Genomic DNA, 14377 nt, shown 5'->3' with positions numbered 1-14377 from the left:
GCTAATCTTTAGTAAAAGACCCCCTAAGTAAAAGTAACTGATTACTGTACTTAAGTAAAAGGTTTGCCCCTTTTACTTGTAAAGAAGTACAGGAAACATTTGCTACTTTTACCAAAGTAATAATCTCACCAATTTTGTACTGCATTTACTCAGTTACATCTGATCAGTGACGTAGCCACAGGTGGGCCTGGGTGGGCCAAGGCTCACCCATTTAGGGCTCAGGCCCACCCAAAAGCAGCACATGTTTAGCGGTAGCTGGTGGGGATCCCAAGCTTGGCCAACTACTCTCCACGATACCAGCACCTAAGCATGCTCACTTTTCAGTGCATGCCTGCTGCAGACTGCCAAGGTGGAAAGAAACGTTTTCCCATCAGTTGAGATATTATTTTGGTGGTGGTTGGGGGGAACAACACTTGATGCCCACCCACTTCTTGCCTAGGCCCACCCAAAATCTGTTGTCTGGCTACGCCCCTGCATCTGATGCTTGCAATCTAAAAGTTAAAAGTAAAATGTAAAAGTGGAAGTGAGCTGTAAACTTAATGGAGCTGCAAAAAATGTAACACAAACAGTAGATCACCTTATCTTAAATTTTGCTGTTCAGGGAATACAACCTGTGAGAATGGTGGAGTTGCCTGTGTGTGTTACTGGTTCTGGTCTCCAGTCAAATAGAACAGTGAAGTTGGAACATGGTGAAGCAGAGATGAAGCTGAAACTGGTTACAGTTCTTGAACAGACATATGTCTCTACCACAATAGACTGGTGATCATTCTGTGGAAAATTTTACGTTGGAATGATTGCCCACTTCCTGCCAATGCAGCTGTTGAACACCTTTATAGTTGTGCTGGATCAATAATGATTCACAGGCACACCTGCATGAGTGGCAGTAATTTTTACTAAAAGAAAATAAGTGGATTGATTGTAAAGCAATAAAGTTTTTGTGATTAAAACATTAACAGTAGCTGTAGTCGCAGTACTTTCATGTTTACACTTAGTATTATATCAGGCAATAACTTTTACTTTAACTTAAGTAAACTTTTAACTGTGATTTTCACTGTATTTCTAACTTAAAGTATTAAAACATGCATTTAGTACTTTTGAGCAACACTGGCTATTTAGTTAACTGTGAAGACAGAATATAGCTAATAACTCATTCTGTCTGGCAAACTGCAAGTACCTACAGCGGTTTTTTCAACATGAAAATTGTGTGGACATTTCCTTTGCAAATTTGTACAGTTTGAGGGTGCAAAGTACCCCAGGATTTTGTTCTTGGGCAGGCTGTTTCCAAAATTGCTTTTAAAATGGTATTTCTGCTTATTTCTGGATCTACATATTAAGCTGAAAAGATGGTAAAAGTAAAGCCAATTAGTATAAGATGTTAAGCTGTCATTAAGTGCATAAATTGTTCTCTCTGTGGTATGAAGCTAATTTGCTAGAATTTTCCCACTATCCTATTTTTGTATATAAAAGAAACCAGATTCCTCAGCCCTCTAGGGCATTCATTCCTTGTTATTCAGCTTCTAACCAGTCTCTTGAGGAAGCTTTGCTAAAATTTGTAGGTTATCTGTAGCCTGTCTTAATGAAGTGTCTCAGTGGCTTGGGGAGAATTATCTAAAATTTGAATCCTTCTAAATGCTCTGCTATGTGGATCTCAGGCTGGATTTCTTCCCCTACTGTTACCCAATTTTTAGTAGGCTGCTGTCTTCATCTTTGCAACTCAATAAAAGTAATGGGATTTATTTTAGACCCCAAACTTAAATTTGAAGCTCAGATTTCTGTGGTGTCAAAAGCATGCGTTTTTCATCTACGCCATATTAAATCAGTTGGCTTGTTCCTATATGGAGACCCTGCTCGTATTTGTCCATGCATTGATTGAGTAGACTAGACTATTGTAATGTTCTCTATAATAGATTAACTTCCTTAAATAGGCTTCTAATAGTTCAGAACATTGTATTGAGACTTATCCAATGAGCCCAGAAGTTTTTCTATCACCCATTTGTTTATAGACAGTCACTGATCTCTTATGGCTATCAAATTAAATTCAAAATTTTTAGTTTGGCCATTTAAGGTTTTGAATATTGGTCTACCATTAGCGAGTGCTCTTAGATTTATTTATGCTCTGTGTACCCATTTGTACTTTCGCAAGTACACAGGTTGTCTACTGTTCTTTCTCCTTGTGTCTGCGTCTCAGCTGTACTCTGAATCGGCGTTTTATACTTTGCCCCCCCCCCATCCCACCCTTATCTTTACTTGTTTAATTCTCTCCCTCAGTTTCTAAGGTTAAAAACATCTCACTAAAAATTTTAAAGCAAATGTAAAGGTGTATTACTTTTGTATTAATGTTTAGTTTGGGCTGAAGTTCTTGAAGTTGGGAGGAGCCCTGCACAGATGTTTCCTTATTTTTCACAGCTTTTTACTTTTACTTTGTGTTACTTTGCTTTTTTTTTTTTTTAAGTTTTTCCCCTTTCATCGTTTTGACTCTGCATTTGATGTTATAAACCACTCTGATGTATGTATGAAGGGTGGTGCAGCATATACAGAAATAAACATAAACACTTTGTTGGTTAAGTGGACTTAAAAGCCAAGTTAGAATAGATGAGATTAGATCAGAGTTTGTGTAGAGATCAAAAGAATTTTTGTGTGAGTGAAAGGAGTTTGAGGATGTAATAGACAAAGCTTTTTGCTTATTTCCCTACTTCAAAAAGGGATGCCACTGGACAAGATTCTTTATGGTGAGAGCACTTAGGTGATGTTTGACATCAACCATTTTGGGATAGTTGTTGCTTCTTATCTGCTTATCTTATTTTGAAAATCTCTTTAGTGAGCATTTCCAAAACAACATGAATACACAATACAAAATTTCGTAATAGTGTTTCAAGAATTTAAGAAATAAATGAACTGGAGAAAAAAAGGCACACCAATTTCTATCCTATCCCACCCCCTTCCAATCTATCCCCCCTCCCCCATATAGAAGGAAGTAATGGTTCTGTGGAAAAACAAGATTAAGTATTAAGTAGTCTGCTTTGGGCCAGTGGTATGAGAGTATTCCAAAAAGGCTCCCAAATAGCTTGAAAAGCTACACTGCCCCGGGAAGTCCAGTCCTGTATCCTGCGCCTTTCAAGTGAAAGTAAAGTTATCATATTGAAACGCCAAACTTGTTCAGAGGCTGCCTGTGAAGAAATCCAAAATAACAAAATCGCTTTCAATGCAATCAAAATAGACCATGCTAAAGTCAATAACCCTTCCCACAGGGGACGAGACTTAGAAGGAACAAGCTGGGATGTGGCCATATCTGTACCTTCCAAATGTTGAAATTGAAGGCCAGGATGAGTTACCAAAATGTTTAAACCAAAGTACCGTTCCAAAACATATGCCCTAAAGTGGCTTCTGAATTACTTCACCAGGGACAATTAGTGTTAGGGCATAATTTCAACAAATGCGCCTTTTTTGGAGAAACAGTCGCATAGAAATTTTCTATTGCGTTTCCCAATGTGATATATTGTCTGTGTGAGTGTGAAGTCTTCTTAGTCCAGCAGGAAGCAAACCGTCCTCCAGCTGCACTGTGCTATAGCTTTTTGTAATCCTATGTTAACAGTGTTGGTTTAGGACCAAACCCTGGCACAGCATAGCGAAACATGTAAATGTGGCATGGGTCCGAGTCAGTGAAATATCTACATAATTGATTAAGATAAGTGATTTTAAGAAATTCATTTAAGGATATTCATTAAAGATTGTTGATTGAGAAATAATTTTCTGTGACATGTTGTGAAACTAATGATGATATTGGTGAGTTGTTGGGGCAGTGATCCCAGCATGAAAGGAGTCACTGCTGAGGTCTCTCGGTTTTTTTCATACTTTAACTTTGCTTACCTTCACTTTGTTACTATTGCTCTGGGGTTTTTTTTCCCCCTTTTTTCAGTGGGCTTGTGGTCATGACGTCTCCAGTCTACTGAAGTAGCCACCTAGATGCAGATTGGGAGGGAAATGGCAGCTAATCTTGGTATGAAAGCCCTCAGGAGTTATGGTTTGTTTGGAATGCTAAATTGTTGTCAAGGTCACACTCTTATTAGAAAGTGCATAAATATGTTTGTAATTGAGGAATGATGGTCTCAGAGGATGACTCCCTGTTCCCTTTAGAGTTGTAATTATATATTGGAATTGCACTTGGTAAACATTCTGTTTGCATAAATTCCTCCTGTCTTCAACTATCAACTTTCTAGTGTTTTTTGTTTTCTATGAAAGCAATAAAATACAGAACAAACTGCAGTTTAGGAAGATTTTAGCTTCTAAGTGTACAGGAAACTGAAATCATTTCAGAAGTGCGATCTACCAGCACTTTACAAGTAAATTGATGGTTTTCTAACATGGAAGTCTACTTGACTGTGGATGTAACAATACAACAAATTGTTGACCACGAAAGAATCCATTTTAATACTTCTTCGTCACAATAGGGCTGTTACTAGTAGAGGAGCAAAGAAGAGAAGCCAGCCAAACCAAAGCAAAGAAGCCCCAGACTGTGTAGAATCTTCCACCATTAACTGGGATGTATACAGCATCTCTAGGAAGTCTTAATCTCCTTTTAAAATACTCACATTTCCATATATCCACATATCCTGCCCGCAGCAGCCAAATTAAAAAATATGTTCCAGAAATCCTTATAAAATAAAGTAGGAAAAAAAATGGAACTGCTTGGTTGGATAAGTGTTGAGCCTTCTTGTACTTTTGTAGCATTCCTAAGTACTTTAATATTTGGTGTATCAATTGTCTTTGAAAGCACTCCAGGGGAATCCATTCCAAGCTAATAAATAGAAGTTTAACCCCTGGATTCTATATGTGGCGCCTGAAAATCCTTACGGAAACTGAAGTGTATTCTATAACAATGCGCTTAACTTAATTTAACTAGCTAATCGGTGCTGTTAATTGGATGGTAAACAATTATCAGCACTAATTGGTATTGAGATTTATGTGCCCAGCTCACTAAGTGTATTATCTAACTTGCTGCATCTAAATTCTAAGTTGCATAATTGAAAAGGGGGCATGGCCATGCGCGGGGTGTGGATGTTTCTAAAATCTATGCACATTATTGTAGAATACACCCGATCTACGCCTAATTTAGACGTCTGGATTTACACCAAGTAAAACATGGCCTAAATGAACCTGACCAAATCTGGTCATGTGTTAAGACGCTCAACATATTCTATTTACTGTGTGTAAATTTAAGTCTATTCTATAAAATTTAAAGAATATGCCTAGGTGTAATTTTTTTCCCGCATGGACGCCGTATATAGAATGTAGTCCTAAATATTTTGAACATCCCAGTCAGAGGTCCAGCTTCAATTCGATTGAAAATCTATATCATGACTTGAAGATTAGAAAGAGTGCTGATGGACAGCAAAGAGCATAGCAAAGACTGAAAAGAATGATCTAATACTGACAGATTCTAGTGTGTGAAGATTTATGCAATTGTATTTCAGGGTTTTTTTTTTTTTTTTTTTTGGTTTATCCTCTGTCCCCCAAGAAAATGTCCCTTCCCATCTTACTTCTTATTTTGGGCACTGCTTACAATAGTGTCAGTGAACTGCTCTATTACTGAATTACAGTTTTCAAGTTGCCCAATTCAACTTTTCATAGGAAAAAAAATCCCGTTCTTGCCTTGATGAACAGTGTTTTTTTTAATTTTATAGGTATAACACTTTGCCAAGCAGACGAACGCTCAAGAATTCAAGATTAGTGAGTAAGAAGGATGACGTCCATGTCTGCATCATGTGTTTACGGGCCATAATGAATTACCAGGTATGTCCAGAATTTGATGCATGAGAATCATGAATAATTAAAATCAAACTGGCCTAACACAGTGGGGGAATTCATTTGACAAAGAAGCCATTAAGGGACCCTACATACAATTCTGACTTCTATAATTTAATTCTGGTGAGGAGATGCTGGTCCAGTTTTATGAAGGCATCCCTCCATATATCTAAGGAAATCAAGACAATTGTGCTAATCTTCAGCAGGAACCCTATGTAGGCACTATGCCAATATATTTTATTTCTGTTTATTAACCTTTAAAGTGGGCTAACAAGCCATCATGCTGCTTTATCCATTATGTTTAAAGTGGGAGTGAAACCATGAGCTTCGGATTTTGTATTTTTTAGTATATGAGGTATATTAATAATTAAAATAAAAATACAGTTTAGAAATATAATGCTGTCCATTCAGAGGACTTGGTGATGGATAAACAGGAAGCAGCAGTTTTAGAATCCCACCCTGATTACTAGCGTCTTTTCATTCCACATTATGCCTTCCGGATGCTGCTTGTACCTGGCCTTCACAAGCTCTGAGTTCTTAAGTTGTCATCTTCCATGTTTACTGCTGACCGGACCCGGAGGAAAGTATAGAAGGTTCTCACAATTCAGAAGTTTATTTTCATTCTTTGTAACACGTGCTCATTTATGGCTGGAAGGGCCTTCAACTCCCTTGTTAATAATAAAATGAATTTTTGAACCCATCCATTGTTTTTGTTGCTTCAGAGCCAAGCTGTTTCCCTTTTTGTTTTGCATTTCAGTACGGCTTCAACATGGTCATGTCACATCCGCACGCTGTTAATGAAATTGCACTAAGTTTGAATAACAAGAATCCCAGGTAAGGTGCCCTCCTGCACCCTGACTAATCATGGGGCATGTGTCAGCCTCCTGAAGAATGTAGTGCAGATTTGGTGGCTGGTGTCTTTGTATTAAAAGAAAACACAACAAACTAGCCTTTGTAAAATTAAGATGTGGCCTGAAGTTAAACAATTGGATATATCTGGTTAGGTAGTACTTCTTATTGTGGAGTAAAATTATATTGGCAAGTTGGGACGTGAGGATCATAAGGTGAACAGCTGTGACAACTCATCTTACAAGAGGTTACATAAGAGACATCACACAACATACTGAGTCTTGGGTAGTATATCTTGATTTTGATGTGTGGTAAAAGTGTCAGCCAGTGTAGTAATTTGATGCACTGCATGCTGTGACAGGTGTTTTTATGATCCCATTTCCTTCAGGATCTTAATCATCCAGAGTACTTTTTAGTTACAGAAAGGAAACAAAAGGTCCTTGTTGAATCATATATTTGATTGTCTTCTTGTTGCTAGCGTTGCTCATTTTGGACTCCATAGAAACTTTAGGAGGCCTGCAGTTGAGGTGTAATCAAGTGTCATCGTTGTATGGTGATCGGAGTACAAATCCGCTTTCAGCAATTGTCTATCACCAGGACTGTATTTCCACTCGAAAGCTTTAGTTTTAAGTCATAAATATCTATCGTACAAACCAGTTATACGCTCCCTCATTTTATAACTTGGTGCCTAAAGTTAAGCACCATTCCATTTCATCATGCAGATCAATCCATAGACTGGTGGGTTGTGTCCATCTACCAGCAGGTGGAGATAGGGAGCAATCTTTTGCCTCCCTATATGTGGTCATGTGCTGCCGGAAGCTCCTCAGTATGTTCTCTATCTCAGCAGGTGTGTGGTCGCACAGCAGCAGCTCTGGCTAGGTCTCCAAGCCTAATTGTTTAGATTTTGTTGAGTACCTGGGGTTGAGGGCTCTTTATGAGCAAGTGCAAACCTGGTGGTGCCAGGTCCCTCCTTTTCTCCCCCCTCCCGCTGGCTCCGTTTAAAAAAAAAAAAACAAACAAACAAAAAAAACAGAAAAATAGACGTCCTTGAGCGAAAGATGTCCTTGTTTGCAGCTACTCACTGGGACTCCAACTCGTTGCAGCTCGGAGCAAGAAGCAGGTAATTTTACCTTTTACTAGTGGGCAGGGGGTTCCCCGAACGGTCTCCACGTGGCTATGGCCTCGGATGGCAAGGGTGCGAAAAGACACTCCCCGGAACGCGTTCGCGCGCCTAGCAAGGAAGCGGGGGGCTCAAAGGCAGAGTCGCCTTTTTGGGCGCCCTTTAGAAGTCAGGAGAGTTCCCCGGTTTTTCCTCCGGTGCGGCGGCCTTTCTCGCCTTAGGCGCCCATCCTCCGCTGGCCGCCCTCCCGGTTGTGGCCGGCCACGCTGCTCGGACGGCTTCTTCTTGGGCCGCCCTCGAGGGGGGAGACGTTCACAGCTTGGTCGACGGTAAAAAGTTGGCGAAATTAAAGCGCCATTCTTCCCGCGCGGCTCCTTCTCAGAGTTTCGCGCCGGATGTCATTTTGGACGTGCAACGCGCCTCTCCCCTGCTCTTGGGAGCGCAGATTGAGGGCGTCTCTAGGGCCGCGGCACAGGCTGCAGAAATGCACAGGATGGGGGGGTTTCTCCCCTGAGTTCATTTTGCTGCTGCATCAGGCCTTTCTTACGCAGAACGCTGCCCCTGCTCCCCTCTCTGATAAGGGTGATGAGGTTTCTATGCTCAAACGCCCTCGGGTGGATCTTCAACCCCTAGGCGACTCGGTCTCCTCTGAGGTGGATGACGACAGCGTGTCTGAGTTCTCTCAGAGATCCTTAGCGGACTCTATGGAAGAGACTGATCCTCGCTTGGATGGAGCGGATGACCCCTCTGCAGCGTGGCTTTTTCGCTCAGAGGATTTGCCCAACCTGCTTGTGCAGGCCATGAGCATTTTGAAGATTGCCTCTCTGGAGGAAGGCCCTCTCTCAGCCTCTACTGGCTCCGCCATTATGCTGGGAACGAAGCACCTGCCTAGAACCTTCCACGTTCATGAAGCCATGCAGACCTTAATTTCAGTGCAATGGAATGCCCCTGAAGAGAGCCTGAAAGTTGCCAGGGCTATGTCCCGTCTGTACCCCTTGCCAGAGGGGGTACGGGAAGCCTTTGTCTGGCCCACGGTAGATTCCCTAATCACTGCCGTGACTAAGAAAACGGCTCTGCCGGTGGAAGGTGGCACTGCCCTGAAAGACGCTCAGGATAGGAGAATGGAGGCGGCCTTAAAGTCGTCCTTTGATGCGGCTGCTCTGAGTTTGCAAGCCTCGGTTTGCGGCTCCTACATGGCTAGGGCGTGCCTGACGGTTTTGCAGCGGACTTCCCCCTCAGACCCTTCCTGGAGGGCGGAATGGCCGACCCTGGAGTCGGGTTTGGCCTACTTGGCAGACTTACTGTATGATGTTTTGAGAGCCTCGGCCAAAGGTATGGCTCAGACGGTCTCTGCGCGGCGGTGGCTCTGGCTTAAGCACTGGTCTGCTGACCATGCCTCTAACTCTCGCCTAGCCAAGTTGCCTTTTAAAGGCAAGCTGCTCTTTGGGGACGAGCTGGACAAGATCGTGATGGAGCTTGGCACGTCCAAGGGCAAGAGGTTGCCAGAGGTCAGGACTCGGGCCAGTAGTGCTCGCCCTTGTTCCTCTAAGGGCCGATTCCAAGAAGCCCATTGGTATCGCCCGAGCAAGTCGGGCTCCTCTGCCTCCTCTTCCTTCAAAAGGAATTCCTCCCCCAAGCAGCATTCCTTTCGCAGGGACAACTGGCCCGGAGGTTCATCCTCCGGATCACCCCCAGGGTCCCGTACCCAATGACGGGGACCTGGTCCATGGCCCAGTGCAGATAGGAGGAAGGTTGTCCTCATTCCTGGGTGAGTGGACCAGGGTAACTTCAGACGCTTGGGCTCTGGAAGTCATCAGAGATGGCTACAAGCTGGAGTTCTGCCGGCCCTTGCGAGACGGGTTTGTAAACTCTCCCTGCAAGTCCCAGGCCAAACAGCTGCCGTGCAGCAGACTTTGAACAACCTGATCCGCCTGGGCGCGGTGGTCCCTGTGCCAGTAGATCAACTTGGCAAGGGACGCTACTCCATTTACTTTGTGGTACCAAAGAAAGAAGGTTCTGCTCGGCCTATTCTCGACCTCAAGAGAGTCAATCGGGCCTTGAAAGTTCGGCACTTCCAGATGGAGACTCTCCGCTCCGTAATAGCTGCGGTGAAGAAAGGAGAATTCCTGGCATCCTTGGACATCAAGGAAGCTTACTTACATATTCCCATCTGGCCTCCTCATCAGCGCTTCCAGGCTTCGCAGTCCTGGGCCAACACTTCCAATTCAGAGCCCTCCCTTTCGGGTTGGCTCCGGCTCCGCGAACCTTCTCCAAAGTGATGGTGGTCATTGCGGCTTACCTCCGCAAGGAAGGAGTACAAGTCCATCCCTATCTGGACGACTGGTTGATCCGAGCCCCCTCTTATGCAGAGTGTGGGAAGGCTATGGACAGGGTGATTGCTCTTCTGAGCTCCCTGGGATGGGTCATCAATTGGGAGAAAAGTCAGCTGCACCCGACTCAGTCCCTGGAGTACTTGGGAGTTCGATTCGACACCCTAGTAGGCAGAGTGTTCCTGCCGGACAACTGGAGCGGCAAGCTTTGGGCCCAGGTGGACCAGTTCCTGACAGCCTCCACTCTTCGAGCTTTGGACTATGTGCAGCTCTTGGGCTCCATGATGGCCATGATGGAATGAGTGCCCTGGGCCAGGGCCCATATGAGACCTCTACAGCACTCCCTGCTGCGGCAGTGGACTCCAGTATCGGAAGATTACGCTGTACACCTTCCCTTGGATCCAACGAGGTGCTGGGTTGGTGGCTGAGGCCAGACAAAGCTGTCTGCAGGAATGCCTATCACGACACCGGAGTGGGTGGTCGTCACGACGGACGCCTGCTTGACGGGCTGGGGAGCCCACTGCCTGGGAAGGACAGCTCCAGGGGCTCTGGTCGCCTGCAGAGGCGAAGCGGTCTATCAACCTCCTGGAACTCTGAGCCATTCGACTGGCGCTTCTGGAGTTTCTCCCGGTCCTGGTGCTGAGGCCAGTACGGGTCCTGTCGGACAATGCCACGGCAGTGGCATATGTCAATCGCCAGGGAGGTACCAGGAGCGCCCCTCCAGACAAGGAGGCCTCAAAGTTATGCCTGTGGGCGGAAGCGAACCTGGAACAGCTGTCGGTGGCCCACATTGCGGGAGTCATGAATGTCAAGGCGGACTTCCTCAGTCGCCATACTTTGGACCCCAGAGAGTGGGCGTTCTCGGACATCACGAGGCGCTGGGGCCAGCCGAGCCTGGATCTGATGGCGTCCTCAGCCAATTGCCAAGTGCAGCGGTTCTTCAGCAGAGGACGGGACCCTCGATCTCTGGGAGTCGATGCTCTTCTCCAGCAGTGGCCGGCACAGGAGCTTCTCTACGTGTTCCCGCCCTGGCCCATGTAGGGGCAGGGTGCTAGGCCAGGTGGCAAAGCATCCGGCCCTGGTGATCCTAGTGGGTCCGGACTGGCCCAGACGTCCCTGGTATGCAGACTTAATCAGGCTCTCAGTGGATGGACCTCTGCCAGCGGAGCGGGGCCTCTTGCGTCAGGGTCCCGTGGTGATGGAGGATTCCTCCCCCTTTGGTATTACGGCCTGGCACTTGAGCTGAAGCAGCTGAAGAAGGGTTTCTCAGACAAGGTCATCGCCACTATGCTGAGAGCGAGGAAGCGCTCTACTTCTACTGCTTACGCCAGGATTTGGCGTACCTTTGCATCGTGGTGCAATGCAGGCGCTCTATCACCCTCCACTGCTCCAATATCTTCAGTGCTGGTATTCCTGCAAGAAGGTCAGGAGAAAGGCCTGTCTCTCAGTTCACTGAAAGTCCAGGTGGCGGCTCTGGCTTGCTTCAGGAGCCGTCTGAAGGGTGCTTCCCTGGCGTCACAGCCGGATGTGGTGCGCTTTCTCAAAGGAGTTAATCACCTGCGCCCTCCTCGGCACTCGATAGTGCCTACTTGGAATCTCAGTTTGGTGCTATGGGCCTTGCAGAAACCACCCTTCGAGCCTTTGTCGAGGGCATCGCTGAAGGACCTGATGTTGAAAGCGGTCTTTTTGGTAGCCATCACTTCAGCCAGAAGAGTTTCTGAGATCCAGGCACTCTCGTGCCGAGAACCGTTCCTGCGGTTCACTGAGGCAGGAGTATCGATTCGTCCAGTGCCTTCCTTTCTGCCCAAGCTTGTTTCTCGCTTCCACGTGAGTCAGCAGCTCTGTCTACCCTCCTTTCGTAGGGAGGACTACCCAAAGGAGTACCCTGCACTCAAATATCTGGATGTGAGACGAGTCATCATCAGATACTTGGAAGTGACCAATGACTTCCGGAAGTCAGATCACCTGTTCGTGCTGTTCGCAGGCCCTCGTAAGGGTCTGCAGGCATCTAAACCTGCCGTGGCTTGTTGGGTCAAGGAGACGATAACAGCAGCTTATGTGGCTGTAGGGAAGCCTCCGCCTATTCAGCTGAAGGCGCACTCTACTAGAGCACAGGCCGCATCGATGGCAGAGTCCAGATCTGTCTCCTTGGAAGAGATTTGTAGAGCGGCAACGTGGGCGTCGGTTCATACCTTCTCATGACATTGCCACCTGGATGTGGCTGCTCGGGCCGAGGCCCAGTTTGGAGCTTCAGTGTTGCGTTCAGGAATTTCTATATCCCGCCCTGGGTGAGTACTGCTTCGGTACATCCCACCAGTCTATGGATTGATTTGCATGATGAAATGGAAGGTAAAATTATGTACCATACCTGATAATTTTCTTTCCATTAATCATAGCAGATCAATCTATAGCCCCGCCCAGACATCTGTATTGTTTTTTGTTCTGGTTATATTTCAGGTTCCAGTTTAATCTTCAGTTCCTGTTCAGGAAGACTTCGTGTTCAAGTTCTTCCAACTGGATTTTCCTCGAGGTGGAACGATTTTGTGTTACAGTGAGCTGCTGCATTCCTCTCCCCCTGTTTCGGCGGTGGCTGGATTGATAGCTAAATTATGCCGACGCTCCCTCTCGCTACGTGCGGCAGTAGGGTAGCTTTGTATCCCTCCCGCTTCGGTGGTGTTGGGGTAAGCCAGCTCCTCCCGCGGTTGCGGTAGCAGGATAAGCCAGATCCCCCCCGCATCGGCGGGTGTGGTGTCCCTCCCCCGCTTCACGGGGATGAGCTGGACGGATTCCCCTCCCCCGCTTCGGCAGTGGTGAGCTGGGCAGAGTGTCCCTTTGTGGGTGTAATTCTCTAAGTGCTGAGTCCTGCGGATGGAGCTTTGATATCGACATACTGAGGAGTTTCCGGCAGCACATGACCACATATAGGGAGGCAAAAGGATTGCTCTCTATCTCCACCTGCTGGTAGATGGACACAACCCACCAGTCTATGGATTGATCTGCTATGATTAATAGAAAATTATCAGGTATGATACATAATTTTACCTTTTCTCATAGGTGACAGCTCGGTTCTATGCTATAAAGGATGCACACAACTTACTTTGGGGTCCTTTTACTAAGCTGCAGTAAGCACTAACATGTGCTTACTGCAGCTTAAAATGCTTTACCGCGTGGTGAGCTCAGATTTTTGCCTTTAGATGCATTCATGCTTTATTGTGCATTCTACTTGAATAAATAATCTTTCAGACTACTGATGCAGGCTCTTTAGCCAAAGCATGGCCTGAGTCAAGTGAAGCTTTTCAATAAAGGACAATGGAGCACTTTGTTGTCCTTTGTCTGCACTGTTTATTTTGCTTTTAACATTTATGCACCAATTATGTGTGTAAATATTTAGAATACTATATGATTTTAATTGAGTTATTTTTTTATTAGCTATTACTCCTGATGCAGCCTGATGGCGAAACATGGGCCAATTTGGGTTACTGTTCGAATAAATACAGCACCTCAGAACTGTTGGTTTGCAAGGGTTGTATACAGTGGCAGAGTGTGGATGGGGCTTCCATTTACATACGTAACCAGTGGTATGCTGGATCCAGCTTGCATCGACTCATGAGAGCCGTTTAAGTTTTTAAGAATTTTGGTAGCCAGTTGTTAAAGTATAGGCCCCCTGTAGCTACTTTAACAACTAGCTCCCAAAATTTGGGCTCAGGCCTTCTCCTGAACACCCTTTTACTTTGCCAGGAGTTCTCGAGCATTCTGCTCAGAGCTGGAAACAAGCAGCAGGGAGCGGTGGCAGCCCATGTATTTGACTGGCGGGGCTTGGCATCCATGGGAGGGGGAAGGAAGAGGAATGCATTAATCCCCCCCCCCCCCCCCCAAAAAAAAAAAAAAAAAATTGCAGGGCTGGCTATGCCCAGAGAGAGAACCCATTGTTAAAAATTTACCAGCACACCACAGCATGTAACTTATAGTATACTGCAAGTTACATATATTTTTACTGCACTCCGGCTCTTGTACTTGCACATCAGCTCTATGGCTGGCATAAGTACAGGTGCCTAAATGTTAGGTGCTTCAACATCAGGTTACACTCATGTTCTATAATGGAACTTAGGTGCCTAGATTCCTTTATAGAATGGACTCCTTCCACACTTACCCTCTAGTTCTATATATAGTGCTAAAAATTGAGCACACAATTTAATTACATAATGAGCCAATTAGTGCCGATTACTAACAATTATCGGTGCTAATTGGCAATAATTTAAATTTACACGTGTCTTTT

The 14377-nt window shown here is 45.3% G+C and overlaps 1 protein-coding gene across 1 annotated transcript in view; it reads left to right on the top strand.

Annotated features, from left to right (window-relative positions):
• FMNL2 (formin like 2) overlaps nucleotides 1-14377 on the top strand; it is a 385766-nt gene that overhangs the window by 266968 nt on the left and 104421 nt on the right. The window contains 2 exon segments of the mRNA XM_030208897.1: nucleotides 5682-5790; nucleotides 6560-6636. Of these exon segments, the coding sequence (XP_030064757.1) occupies nucleotides 5682-5790; nucleotides 6560-6636 (186 nt within the window).

The sequence above is a fragment of the Microcaecilia unicolor genome, chromosome 7, assembly GCF_901765095.1.
Source record: "Microcaecilia unicolor chromosome 7, aMicUni1.1, whole genome shotgun sequence".
NCBI lineage: Eukaryota > Metazoa > Chordata > Amphibia > Gymnophiona > Siphonopidae > Microcaecilia > Microcaecilia unicolor.
Note: the sequence above shows the minus strand (reverse complement) of the source record. Positions and strands in the feature narration are given on the sequence as shown.